Below are 15,255 nucleotides of genomic sequence, written 5' to 3'. Positions count from 1 at the left end.
TTCTAAATCTTAAGTGTACTTTGTGCTCCCCTCCAAGCATGGGATAGTTCTCACTTTTTGACTCCGGATGGTATCCAACTAACTTACTCCCATCAGTCCAAGGATGTCCACTTGCTCAATGGAATTCCTCTTGCACACCCAGCACTCCCCAAATCTGCTCCAGATCACTGGTAAAACCCAGAGGATTCGGGGGGGGGGGGAGGGAAGAAGTTCCATTCCGCAAGCAGAAATCCCGGCACTGATGGAATGAGTTAGCTGGATACCACCTTTTGTATCCATTTTAGGAAATATGCACTGTTGAATGATTTGGTGTTTACAGATTCTTTTATGTGCTCTTGGAAGAAAATTACTCTGCATAAAATGCATTTTTTGGGATTTTCTGTGGACGTTCTCACTGCTTTTTTGTTATGAAAAAGCTAAATCATGTATCAAATAAAGAACTAAGGATATGAATTTTCAAGAGTTGCAGGCCTCTTCTGTCAATACTTGTTCTGCAATGTATTTGGGTTTGTATAACCGGAAATGTTATCATGGGAACAAGTATTTAAATGTTCTTACCCTTCCTAAACTTCAAAAAGTTTTTATGGTGGCACACTCATTCTCTGTCAGGAGTATTAATGGGGGGTCTATTTAAGCAGGCTTGCTTGGAAGAAAGAGTATGCCCACGCGATGAGGGCTATCAGTAACCTTTTTTATTTTATATCCTCTTTTATGGTAAATATTATAATGCAGTTGAAGAATTGATCCACCAATTTTAAAGCATTTACACAGTAAACCCAGGGGTGTTATGTTAGGATTCTGTTTGAAAAGGAGACGAATATATTTCTAGAAGGGTAGGCCTTTTAAAATTTTGATAGTCCAGATAAGAGCTCAGATGTTCTCAGAGTGATGGATGTAAAGTTTTGTACATTTTGTGTTTTTATACTTTATGCTATATGTAGCATTCCATGCTGTTTGTGGTCTGTTACTCCAGCTCTGTTTTATAGTGGCCTATGACTGTATATATACCTGATCTGGTACACATTCAGTAACCATATCCACTTAAAAAGGCCCATTAATTTTGAACACAAAACAGAGAACTTAGAGAATAATTATAATTTGAATAAAATTATATACAAATATGGCATAAAGAAAACTTACAAAATTAGAGATATTCAAACACAATTTAGAATTGTCAGATTCAAGTGATACTCTGAATTTACATACATATACAAGTGTTTATAAAATCTGAAAAGCTCTAATGACTAGAGACAAAAACTGACTTATTCAAAATCTTTAGAAGTGGTAAGACTAAAAGCAGTAAGAAATGTAAACATTTTTTAAAATACCACAATGGAAACATATTTATTTTACCATATTCTGTTTTATAAAGTGCTGGTATAACTATTATTATGGCATGCTTGTTTCACTTTTAACCTTTCTTCCATGTTAAAAGTATGTTTATCCAATATGATCCTCTGTTTTTAAATGTCTAAAATTAATGTTTTTAAAAAGCAAATTAGGATGTAGTCATTTGCGACCCTCCCTTCCTACAGGGATTTTTAACTGACAGACTGAAGAAAATATGGCTTTCAAATATTAAATACTGAAATTCTGTACTTTTTGAATGGAAAAATATACCTCAACACATTTACCTGCCATGCCAGCCTCATATCATTGTTTGTAAAATTAAAATTAGTGAATAAATGGCAAGCCCTATGCTAAGCATTATCACAGCATTTCTCTGGTCTAGACATGTACTAAGTTTGTGGGGTAATTAGCTGTTCAATGCCACAAAGCACTGATTCACTCTTGTATACTTTTCTTCTCTCATGCTGATGAATAGTAGCTGCATATACAATGCATGGCTTTAGGCTGCAATTCTATTTACCCTTACCTGGGGGTAAGCCCCATTGAACATAGTGGGACTTACTTCTGGGTAAAGAGGCCTAGATTGCGCTGTTACACACATAGTAGTACAATATGTTTGTTGGATATGATCAATAGATTCAGCTGATAAATGAGAAGATGGAAATATTTGTAATTTGGGGAAATAGTTTGATGAAGTCAACTTAATCTGGAAAAGAATAAATTAAGACAACACATCTGACACTGCACACTTTTGTGGAAGTTCTCATTCATAAAACTATGTTTGCTGATATGAGTAAGGCCTTCAAACCTAAACGCTACAAGATTTAACCTAACCTTTAGTAGTACATAGAATTGCACAGATTCTCCTGCCAACAAGGTAAACCTAAAAGACACAACAATTTGTAAGAAAACAGATACACAAATGCATATTTGAGCCTCTTCCATGCAATTTGTGCACAGAAAAAAGTCGGGTTTTTTTTAAATTAAATGAGCATTCTAGAAAACCTAGATATTATATTTGCATAACAGAACTGGGGAATGCAAATGGTTATTTAAGTGCCTCAGATGAGAGTGTTCTAAGACTGCAAACTCATCTGCACTTACTCTCATGCAAATCCCACTGAACCCAGACAGGCTCACTTCTGAGCAAACATGCAAGAGAATAGGCTGCCAGTCAAGAACCTAATCCAAAGCACTTGAATGCCCATCAACATTCCAAGTGAATACTAATAAGTCACTAGTAATTTGAATCTTCCCAACAAAAAATGACAGTGTGAGGCTGTTCTGCTAGACTTGAACAAAAGGGCCCATTTCTTTGCTTTGTCAAGTTCATGTAGCTTTAGTAACAATACAACTGCGTATGTATTATTAGGTCACTCTTTGGCTTAGAACATGGTCATGGTGTGTTTAACAAGGCTAGCTGTTTGTTAACATTCAAAAGAATCCACTTTTCAGTTTGCCTACTTTATTTATACACACACCAAAATCCATTATTTGGACTTTAAAAATGTAAAAGTGCAAATATACTCAGTTACCTGTTTGTCTCCAAAGACAAGCCACCTCAGGTGCCAGGACTCCAGTTTTCCAAGAGTCAGGCCCATTGTCAGCAATGGCAGCACAAAGAAAGGCCAACACAAGATCAAATGAAAGTGCGTTTCTTGGACAACCATAATGCAGTAGTGGACAAGCTATAAACTTAAAGCATGTGCCACAGGAGTAGATTAGAATCCTAACTTCAGTTCAAAATAACTTGCAGGAGTGCATTTGTTAACATACAAAGTCTGTTGTAAATTCTTGAGGGTACTGCAAAGAATCATCAAAACGGAATCGCTTGGAGACTGTACTGCTGTCTTCTGGGATATTCTCTTTATCCTCTCGCTCACTGCACATTCCATTACACATGGATCTATTATTATTTCTCTCTTCTGTGAATTTATTCATATGATCACGTGTTGGAGAAGAACTGGAGCTTTCTTCAGGGCTGTACAGCAACAAGAAATCTCCTTGGTGAAGCCAAGAGTGAGACAGACAGGCCTCTGCCGTTAGTCGCTCTCTTAAACAATAAAAATCAAGAGATATGCATTTTAAGGTAGGAAACTTATTTAAAAATTACAGCTGAGCCAGTAAGGGGATGGTTCACTACTGCCTGATGCTAGAATAACCCTACTAGGTTCAAACAAAGCTACATCCCTAATCAGCAACAAGATTTGACAGAGATTCACTGGGAGGAAGAGACGGGTGAGCCCATCCTCCCCCAATGCATACAATTCATAACTTGCCACCCCTGTAACTCCTTCACCCACCCACTGCCCCACCCCTCAAAGGGAAGAGGGGTAATTGTAGACAAAAGCACATTGTCCTAAGTGTTTATAGCTTGCTCTCATATTCTGTGTGCCACAAATACATGTTTCAGGCAGTGGGAAAGGGATTATTGGATGCAAGCAAGCAAGCAAGCATGGATGAGGAAGACAAACCAAGGCAAGATGCAACACCTTCGTGCCTTCCTTTTCCTATACTACAGTTACTCTTTTGCACATGTGGACACATACACATACAAATTAAAAGGGTTAGGGCTGTAATACAAAGGAAACATAAAAGGGAGCCAACTACCACAACTCTTCACTGCTTGGAGAAATTCAAAAAGTGCAAGACATTTTGGTTTGAGGAGATAGGGTGAAAGGCTTGGCAGCCTGCTGAAATGGCCCAGGGTATCACAGGGCCAGTTATACCTTAGAGCAGGCACCAGGAACCTGCCGCCCATTGACCCAACTATTGGAAGCCTTAAAAAGTGTTCCTGATTATTCATTGGCAAGCAGTGCTTGCATCTGTTGCTTTTAAAATTTGGCACCAACTGCAAGCCCTGCTGGAATTCATTCTACCTATCACGTGATCTGTATCAACTGCAAGGCCCTTGCAGCAGGGATCATCCTTTGTAGCCCAGCTTGAGATAAAGCTGGCCTGCAAAGGAAGAAATGAAAGAATTAGGTGCACACTTATGGTGTGCACCCCATTCTTTCCTTGGAACTTGGTCACCTGACATCATGTTGATGTCAGGTAATCAAAAGGTGGGAACCCCTGACATCTGTCAAAGTGGCCCACAGGCCAGACCCTGTTCTCCAACCTGCCTTAGAGAAAACCCTGGTCCATTATCTCAGAGAGACATACAGAAAGTAATAACAAATACAGAGGGTTGCATCCAATGTTAGTCATACTCACAGTAAACCCACTTAAATTAATGGACGTGACTAATTTAGATTCATTAATTTCAATGGGTCTTCTCCAAGTAGAACTTACTTGGATACAACCTTGAGTCAAATTCTCCTAGCTGTTTGGTTTATAAAGCCAGGTATGTATGGAAATATATTTGTGATGGAAGATACACAAAAATCCACCCAAACTCCAGATCCCTAAGGATATTTGTGACACTGCAGTGTCTAGTTTAAATAATATTCACTAATAGGCAACTAATGGGCACACTAACATGTGCCTCTGAGCAAATGGTGAGTGGTGGCAACACCTGCCATCTCCAAAGATAGAGAATTATATTTTTGTATGTTTGTTGGTGTGCTTCTTTCCTGTGTTACTACTGTTTTCTACAGAGAATCTAAACTAGAAAATTTATTTCCCTCATTATTCATCCTAGAAATATGTGTGAAATTTATTTTCATTAATTTCATAGCCTTTTTATTGGTCAATGTCGTATGATGGTGAAGACAGCCTTTTGTGTTTGGAGGTTATGTTCTATTTCTATTTTGGGTGCATTAACAGTTGAATCTGAAACTGCAGTTTGATGTAAAATCAGACTGATTACAGTATGTTGCTACTCAAGCAATGACTCTAGCTGTTAGAAAAAAGAGGATGCATGTTTTCAGCCTGCTATGTTTAAACCACTTTGTTTAAGGCAAGGTGGGCACAATCAATTAAAAACATAGAGCACACCTAGAATTTTACTAGAATATATTTCACCTCCCACCATTTTATCTTGTGCAAATTGACACACTCCTGAGGTCCACTGGAGACTATTCTGCAGAAGTCAGTGCCATTATTCCACAATTATGTTTGGAGGGTTTTTTAGTGTAAATTTTGCAAGGTTTTGCTGTACTTCACATATTCATAGAAATAAAAGCAAAAGAAAATGATTTCCTATAGGAAACTTCACTGAAATTACAAAGGAAATCAGACATATCTAAAGTGACCATCTGAACTATATCAACTGTCTTAATAATGTTGCTTCCACCCTGCTAAAACAAGATCAGCACACCAGATGTCTTGTTTCTGTTATTTGGGCTGATTGCAGGTGTTGCCACCACTCACCATATGCTCAGAGGCACATGTTACCAAATGTTTCCCAGCTACACAGCAAGTGGATTGGACTGTGAAAGACCAACCCAAATTGTGTTTACATTTTGACCAATTTGTAGGGCAGTACAATATCTCAGAGAGGAGGTCAGGTCTGCTGCTCCCCTGGTGCATTCACTATAGCTGCCCAATTTATCATCTTTTTAAAGTTTGATAGACATATCTGTGGGCTATAGTTACATTCTTAAACCGCAAGATTTTTTGCCTATTTGGGAATTTCCCTGCTTTTTAATCCGGGAGGTTATGAAATGGGAACCTGTGCAAGTTTGCTGAGAATGGATTGATCATTTGCATGCTTATTGAGTTCAGTGGGATTTACTCCCCTGCAATGATGCTTAGGATAGGTGAAACTGACGACAGAGGATGAGGAGGGGAGGAAACGCAGAGGGGAGGACTGGGATGGGAGCAGGCAGGAGGGGGAGGGGAGGAGAAGGACAGGTTTGATCATTTGCATGTTTATTGAATTCAGTGTTATTTACTCCCGTGCAGTCATGCTTAGGATAGCTAAAACTGACCGGGGGGAGGGAGGGAGGGGTGGAGTGGGCAGGGGAGGAGGAAGAAGGAAGAGGGCAGGGGAGGAGGAAGGGGGAGGGGAGGAGGAAGGGGGAGGGGAGGAGGAAGGGAGAGGGGAAGGGAGGAGGAAGGGAGAGGGGAAGGGAGGAGGAAGGGAGAGGGGAAGGGAGGAGGAAGGGAGAGGGGAGGGGAAGGAGGGGAAAAGCAGCTCTGACCATTTGAATGCTTATTGAGTTCAATGGGATTTACTCCTATGCAATCATGGTTAGGATAGGAAAAACTGACCATGGGGGAGGAGGAGGGGGAAGGAGCGTATTGGAGGGGACAAGGAAGGGGCAGGGGAGGACAGGTTTGATCATTCGCATGCTTACAGAGTTCAATGGTATTTACTTCCGTGCAATCATGCTTAAGATAGGTAAAACTGACCATGGGGAAGAGGAAGGGGGGATTGGAAAGGGATGAGGAGTGAGGGGCAAAGGAAGGGGGAGGGAAGGAGCAAGAGGGAGGAGATAGGAGGGAGAAGGGAGTTTGGGTTTGATTATTTGCATACTTTTTGAGTTCAATGGGATTTATTTCTGTGCAATCATGTTTGGAAATGGAAATGGACTGCCTTCAAGTCAATCCCGACTTATGTTGACCATATGAATAGGGTTTTCATGGTAAATGGTATTCAGAGGTGGTTTTACCATTGCCTTCTTCTGAGGCTAAGGGCAGTGACTGGCCCGATGTCACCCAGTGAGCTTCATGGCTGTGTGGGGATTCGAACCCTGGTCTCCCAGGTCCTAGTCCAACACTGACCTGGGGGAGGAGGAGGGGAGGAAATTGGGTGGGTGGGCACTGGGCAGAAGGGAAGCCCCTTTCCTTTCCAAAAGGAAAACACTGTGAACAGTATCATTGCTTTTCAGCGTTTCCCCCACCTTTTTATTCTACAGCAGGCACATGTAGTCTCCCACCCAAATTTAAACCAAAGCTGTCCCTGGCCACATCCACACCAGGCCTTTATTTCACTTTGGAGAGTCATGGCTTCTCTCAAAGAATCCTGGGAAGTGTAGTTAGTGAAGGGTGCTGAGAGTTGCTAGGAGACGCCCTGTTCCCCTCACAGACCTTCGATCAGAGTGGCTGACTGTTAAACCACTCTGGCCACTGGAGCTCTCTCAGTGGAACAGGAGTCTCCTCTCAGCACCCTTCACAAACTACACTTCCCAGGATTCTCTGAGGGAAGGCATGACTGTCTCACATGAAATCAAAATCTGGTGTGGGTGTGGTCCCCTGATTAGGCAAGCCCAGCAGCTGTGAGTCTGGCTTTAAAACTCTTGACAGTTGGTTCTTACTGAGCATGCCCCGCGTTATCATAGGGTTCCAGCCAAAGTTTCTTAAATTAATTAAAAATCAGCCAGACTTTTTTTTACTTTTAATCTGCAGTAGATGAAAGTCAGAGTATGGGGCAAGGTCAGTATTAGGATTATAAGCACTCTGTGAACATGGCTGATTTGTAATGAATTTCAACAGATTATGAGAACTCTGACAGAAAAAAGTTCAAAAGGGCTCTGGTTTTTTCCCCTCTCTTTTTAGACTTTGAACTCCCTATTCTATCTGGCTGTTTTGTGTATCGCCATGAAAATTGAGGGGTTGTTAAGCAAGTGTTTCTGAGTTCACTACTATACGTTTTGTAAGGTTTTGTTTCAAAATGAATTTATGAGAAGCATCAGAATGGCATGGGGGTATTTTCAATTTAACATTGAGGAATGTGAAAAATCCATGCTGGCTATAGTATACAGCCACTCTTGTGGCTGTATAATAGTGTTTACAACAGAGCAAGAGAACTAAGGAGGTACATAAAATGGTTTTTAATCTAAATTAAGCTTATGATACAGAGGCATGCAAAAATAGCCTTTTCATATGACGAAGTCTCTTGCCACTGTATTGTATTATAGCAATACACAGAGATTCCATTCAAGTTTTCTTCCTCACACCACTCCAAACCATTTACTTACTCAGGATTTTTAACAAGTAGCATCTGAATGAAGTCTCTGGCCAATGGTGAAATTGAAGCAAACGTTTCTTCTGAATAATCCACATTTACTTGAGAAATATTGAGGTATGTTTCTTGTTTGTCAGCTCCCACAAAAGGAGATTCATGTGTAAGCAGCATGTATGAGATTACACCTACACTCCTGAAATTAGAGAAGTTACAGGGTTTTCCCCAATACATACTTAAGATAAAAAAAATTTTTTTTTATAATTCTAGATTTTTCTTCTTAAACTTTTCACTGGGGTTTTTAATTCAAATGTTGTAGAAAGCCATTTCAGGTCTGCTAGTGTTCACATAATAAGATTACTTACATGACATGTACTCCTTACTCCTTACACATTAAGCTATTCCACTGGTATTTTCCATATGAAGGCGGCAAAATACTTGCCAGTTCTTAACAAATGTAACTTTTAAAAGAATATCAGACAAAATATTTACCAAAAGAGGTAAATGTTTTATTTATGTTTGTTCTTTTTTAACTTTTTTTTTGAAAAATCAGAAAAAAATTACCAAGAGGACAATAGCAAGCAAATTGCTTGTTATCAAAATATGAGGAGGAAGATTATTTTCATGACTCAAAAATTCCCAGCAGGCATGCATCATGCTAATGCCACAATCCAATCCTGTAAGCGACCCAAATACAAGTCTCCTATAAGAGACTCGATCCAGAGGTTTCTCAACTATTCTGAATGGAGGCAGCTCGGCACACATATTTTATTGTATTTCTGGAGCTACTTTAGATATCAAATTCATGATACTCTCCCAATGACTATACTTCACCATTCAGCACAAGGTTTAGGCCAGGCCATAGAATTGAACTGGACACTTGCACTTCCCAAGAGCTTGAATATGGACATCAAAGCTCTAGGTCAGCCTGCACATACATTTAATGGAGTCACAGATTTTCAGCTTATTTTAACAAAAAGGTTAAGCAAGTGGTAGACATAGGGTTTAGAATTCAAACTAGAAAGTTATGCATAACTATACTAGCAATGGTAATGAGGTTATCTGAAACTGAAGTAAAAAAAATCTTTCCAATGCATGAATATTCAAGCAAACATAGGCAATGAAATTATGTTTCTGACAAATGCTAGAAAGTGATGAAAGCAAAGATGAACACCACCACAGGACTTGTAAAACTTAAAATCAAATTGTTTCTTTAGCTTATGAATCCAAGGCACCATGATAGCTTCATCTTCACATCATAAATGGTGCTTATAAATTTGAGTAATATGCAAGACAAACAGCAATGAAAGACTATGGGAACCTTTGCCCTGACTCCTTACACACTGTGAAAAGATAGGAATCACTGGAAATCTTGTCTGATCCAGGTTCATTTCCTTTTCCTTTCTCCCTCAAACAACAGCCAATGTACTTTCCTCTAGCTCAAGGGTCCTTTTTAGGTCTGTGGGCACTTGTGGAATTCTGACAAAGTGTTGTGGATGCGAGTCACAAAATGGATGTCACATGGGGCACGGAAAAAATATATAATTAAAAATGGATCCTCTTGAATTGCATGGTTTTCACATGAGATTTTCCCCAAGCCATCACCATATCGCAGACCACATCTGTCTCCATGGACTGAATGGTAAAAATCAAAGATCCAGAAGTTGTCAATGCCACTTCTGTTGACAATGAGGTTCCATGACTGATTGTATAATGTAATCAAGCACTTGCCAGAACCATCATGAACAAAAACATTGATCCAAGTCAGAGATCATCATGATTTTTACAAGGCACCCACTCAAATCACCATTAAAATGAAATGAGGTGGTATGAAGGCAGCCAAGAATGGGATCATGAGCTATACATACGAGGGACTGAACCCGTACAGTAGATTCAGAAATATGCCCTTACCTGCATACTCCTCCCCACAAAAGAGAAAATACTCGGGGGGGGGATGAGGATGAGAAAGGGAAGAGGAGGGAGAAACCTCTGCCTCACTTGTTTATTTGGGTGGAAAGAGAGAGCTCAATCATCTCCAATAGCGCTTTTTTGGGGAAGGAACCCAGAGAAGATTACCATCCCCTTCCGAAAGAGGAAAAAAGCCAGATGGCCTTTGTCCCTAGGTACATGCAACTGAACAGGAATGCCCCTATCCTTTCGCCATCCCCTGGAGAAAAAATAAAGAGGCCCAATGTCCTCACTCTACTACTAAATCATCCCCCCCACCAGTCTGCTCCCCATGATGCCCAAAATGGCCAGCTTCCACCAGCATTGCCACTTCCCTTTCACACACCTCCTATCTTTCTGTTCCTCACAAGCATATCCAATTACAGATTGCTGTCTCCTCTCCCTTGGCTAGCACCGAGAAGGGGAGGGACAATGTTCTACCACAGGGATAGAAGGGCATACTTTCAAGTTTCTGTGGAGGCCAGACAGCAAGGAGAAACCGTTATGAACATGGAGAACAGAAAAAGACCCTCCAGCTGACCAATTTTCATTTCAGTGAGTTCACATCCTCTTGTGGGTGCCAGGGGAGTCCTTGGAATGTGAGTCCATGAGCACCACATTGAAAACACCAAGTTTAGCTCATCAGTATTATAACTTTTCCCCTAAAGTCACAAATATCAAATGAATTGTAAACAAAAGCTTTATATGAAAAGCAGTTTCTATAATTTTAAGTTGAAACTATATAGTGGCTAAGGTTCTTACAGCTATTTAAACCTCATAAGAAGTGATCTTACCATATATCTGTCGCTGTAGTAATAGGATCATAATTTAAGACTTCTGGTGCTGGGGGGGTAAAAGAAAGAATACCATCAAGCACAGCAATCATGTTTTAGCATACTCACGACAATTATCTTATTGTGAATTATGGAATGGGGTGCAGAGTCCTTGCTGGTGTGTAAATTCTAGATGCAGAGGAACACAAGAGTGAACCTACACAATCCAGCCATCCTTTTGCTGAAGCTCAGGTAAAGGACATGCTACATGAATTTTAAAGTACCTCATTTACATTCTGGAGACCAGTATACATTTATTTCTTTAAAGTTAAAATGTTCTAATTGACAAAATGTATGTTTCCTGATCAGTGACTGGAAAAAAATCGAACAGGAAGCTTCCTCTCTGCCTTATATGCAAGAAAGCAAAGGGACTTTCTCCATGAGTCTCACTAGTACAGTGTCAGGGGTTGATTACTCAATACCATATTTATTTTATTTTTATTTTATTTATAAAAATATCTATAAACCACCACCTCATAAGAAAAATATAATGGTGATGTACAATAAAATAATTAACATATCGTAAGAATATAAAATCATAAAACACAGAATGACCAACACTGAATCACATTAATTTTCTAAAAATGTTTTCAGCAGGTGACAAAATATCAAAATTGCAGGCATCTGTCTAAAGCTGAGTAGTCCCACTATGTGTGGAAATGCATGGAACCATTCAAAGAGCATGTGTGCACAGTGACATACCTTGATATTCAGGGGTACCAACAATTTCCCGTAGTTCACTGCAATTGCCAATCTTCCGGGACATACCAAAATCAACAATTTTTATATCACCAAGGGGGCATATACTACTCAGTAAAATATTCTGGGGCTACAACGAAGAAACAAAAAATGTTTAATTTCTGCAGAATTCACAATATATTAAATTATTTAAGACTAAATCATAGACTTATACCAATATAATCCTACTAAATCAGCATATCACCAATACAGGTAGGTCAGTGGCTTCTTACAATAGATCTAATTATTAGTATAAAAGTCTGAAGGCATTTTTAAAATGTTTAAGTGTTGCCAAAACATAGATCAATATATTTATCAGTTTACATCCTATACCTCCAGCTTCCAAGAGTCTGCACAATGCATATAAGCATACTGTTTCCATCAGAAACAGTAACAGCAGTTCTACTTAATTGTTTTTTAAAAGGGCAGAACAAATCCAGGAAGAATAGAAATTAAAATATGTAGTTCTTAATGTATATTTATATGTATAAACATGTATACTTAAAAAGCTTTTGAAATGCTATATACGATCAAAGCATTTGGAGTACACTTCCATAAAACTATTTTTTGCCAGACAGAAAACTGACTTTTCCCATTCTACACTGTACTTCTGTACCAGACACTCAGATGTCAAGATGTTTTTCTACTACAAAAGGGTGAGCATTACATTACAGACATCACAGTCACCATTCTGCTAAACAAACGAACAATATAGTAATTTTCATGCAGCATGATCAGCTCTCCAACCCACACTGCCTTATCAAAGAGAAGCAACATAATTTCTATGGGAATACCATAGCTCAAGGTTGTCATCTGGCATATTCTGCCACTATAAAGTAAGATGATCTCCTGTTGCTGATATAACCATTGTTCTATTTTAGTGTATAATATGCAAAAGACAAACCACTCATCAGCTTCTATGAACAATTTCATCTATAAGTGAAATCTATAATTAAGATTTGTTCCCCTTGCATTATTTATAAGGTTTTGCATTGTCTGTTCTGCATCTTTTCAGTGATACTCCCCAAAATTATTTGAATATGTTAGGGACTTCTCTCGGGCCCAAATTGGACGAAAGGTGTGAAACCTATAGTCCCAAACTGGATCTCGCATTTTTGGGGGCTTTTCCCTTTTTTGGGGGGGATGTGTTTTTTCACCTTCTCATAATAAGCTACTCATTAAAGATAATCAATTTAGCTGATAATTTTATCAGGGACATAGGCTATTAAAAAAAAGGCTACCTTATTTATTCAGCCCAGATGTTAATGGGCACTGTAGCACTGGCCTATAGACTACCAAGATTGGGCAGAATTTCTGAACCTCTAACTATATAACTACTATGGTTCCCTAATCAGTGATTATTCAATCTGTGTTCTTACACTGACAATTACTACACACACACATAATAAGATCCAATTTAATATTGTTGTAAGACACTTGTGTATGCTACTGTTATATTTAGAAATGATTTTTAAAAGCCTGTACTAATTTATTCCAGGATAAAAGTTACAAACAACATCCTAAAATTTCAGCAACTACACCAAAGCCATCCTTGTCTTTTCCCCATTGCTTTTTAAAGCACATCAAAACACGTGCAGAAAAAAAAGAAATTATTTAACACATATGTAAAATTACCTTTAAATCAAGATGGACAATGTTGTTCTGATGTAGATGACAAACACCTTCAAGAATTTGCCGCATAAGCCTAATAATATCAATTTCATTTATTGTTTCTTCTAGGTCAGGGAGACATAAATTAAAGATTTCTCCTCCAGCAGCACTGAAAAGTAATGTAAACAAACACATTTGATTCTAAGCATCTTACTCTGGAAATGGTCTAGTCACAGAGGTCAATTCCAGGTGGAAAGTAAAGGACAGTTCAATTCTATTGCCTGAGGGTGAAATTCAACATAGCACTAAATCTCTTGTTTCATCAGTACAAGAATGTCTCCCCCCTCATGCCCCCACCAAAATCTATTCTAGGGATTCCCCATCCCTCTGGAGCAGATATGGGAAGGGCATGGAGGAAGAAGGGGAGGGAAGTCCAATTGTGCAAATGGAAATCCTTATGCTGACAGGACATGGAAACTGAATACTGCCCTTATGACAAACATGGAGATGAAGGAAAAAGTAAAATACATTCCAAACTTGAGCATTTTCTGTTGCTTCAACGGGAACATGTACTTTAAAAGGTGTCCAAAAGAAGCAGTTAGGATGTGATGTGGAAGAAGTGTCAGTTGCAAAATCATGTGCAAGTTTAATATTCATGAGGTCAGTTACATGGCATCCCTTTTCAGAGCGCTAGCAGATACCAGAAAGCAAAGAAAAAGGTTTTACTGTAAACGTAAATGGCGTAGTGGTTAAGATGTTGGACTACGACCTAGGAGACCACAGTTCAAATCCCCACACAGCCATGAAACTCACTATGTGACCATGGGCCAGTCACTGCCTCTCAGCCTCATGAAAACCTATTCATAGGGTCGCCATAAGTCGGAACTAACTTCAAGGCATTACATTTACATTTTTAAATCTCAGCACAGCATGTTACTGACTGCAAAGGAAAAGCACAAATTAGAAATAAAGTATCCAAGAGGCCTTCTAAACCAGCTAGGAAAAACAATCAAGAAGCAATTTTCCAGTAAATAGTCTAAGTTGCCCAACACTAAGATACTCTCCTCTCTTTGGACTTTCTAGGAACAGCCCCATGAATTATCTGAGTTTAACTCAAAACAGTTTGTCCTAAGACCAGTTTTCACCTAAGTGTCTAAAAAGCAGATTTCAACTACTACATAATATTAATTCACCACAACTTTTCAAGAAATGCTAAAAATGTAGCCCTTGTATTTTTTGCTGAAATATATATTGATTTTGGCACTCCAGTCACATACCTTCCCTGAAGTAATTATATGTAGTTCTATTTAGCTCTCTCTCTCTCTCTCTCTCTCTGACACTTAGGGAAACAAGAAGAAAACAAAATGTATGCCAGAACCACAGCTGCTGCACTGACATTTCTTCCACTGCATCCTAAGACTCCCATGCACACACGCACAAGGATTTATATAAAAAACATTTTGCTTTTACAGTTTCTTGAGCTAATTGTAGCTCCTCATGCTGGGGTGAGTGATCACATTCACCCAAACGTGGGAGAGGATGCCTTTCCACACATCAACACCCACCCACCACAGCAGCTTCCCCTTATATATATATATATATTCCCGTTATATATTAAAGTATGCTTCAGGCAACTCTGAGTCCAACACTTTTCTTCTCACACAAAGCATATTTCAGATTGATTTTGCTACTGTTACATGCCCAAGCCATGTAGATGGACAGACAACAGATAACCTCCATTCCCAACATGGATTAACATAAACCATTACCAGAATATAATCTCCATGCAAAAGAATTTCTAGGGGAAATAAAGAGAAGGAGAGTTCTGCTACTTGGCACAGGAGCTACTCCTTGTCTTGAAGGAGGCCACAGAGCCTCACTTGTCTATCACGACAGCAAGGTTTCTACATAATTCAAAGAAGTCAA

The 15,255-nt window shown here is 39.1% G+C and overlaps 1 protein-coding gene across 2 annotated transcripts in view; it reads right to left on the bottom strand.

Annotated features, from left to right (window-relative positions):
- Positions 1 to 1,157: 1,157 nt before the first annotated feature.
- The window catches only part of STK17B (serine/threonine kinase 17b), a 35,763-nt gene continuing 21,665 nt past the window's right edge, over positions 1,158 to 15,255 (bottom strand). Inside the window, exons 4-8 of one of the 2 annotated variants that reach the window (XM_061608173.1) lie at positions 13,354 to 13,498; positions 11,683 to 11,809; positions 10,942 to 10,990; positions 8,217 to 8,396; positions 1,158 to 3,403 (exon numbers count right to left, since the gene is read on the bottom strand). In XM_061608173.1, coding sequence (XP_061464157.1) covers positions 3,118 to 3,403; positions 8,217 to 8,396; positions 10,942 to 10,990; positions 11,683 to 11,809; positions 13,354 to 13,498 — 787 coding nt within the window. In that variant the 3' untranslated portion in view covers positions 1,158 to 3,117. The remainder of the gene's footprint in view (positions 3,404 to 8,216; positions 8,397 to 10,941; positions 10,991 to 11,682; positions 11,810 to 13,353; positions 13,499 to 15,255) is intronic. The other variant, XM_061608172.1, reaches the window with a different exon arrangement.

The sequence above is a fragment of the Rhineura floridana genome, chromosome 2 (assembly GCF_030035675.1).
Source record: "Rhineura floridana isolate rRhiFlo1 chromosome 2, rRhiFlo1.hap2, whole genome shotgun sequence".
NCBI classification, from domain to species: Eukaryota; Metazoa; Chordata; class Lepidosauria; order Squamata; family Rhineuridae; genus Rhineura; species Rhineura floridana.
Note: the sequence above shows the minus strand (reverse complement) of the source record. Positions and strands in the feature narration are given on the sequence as shown.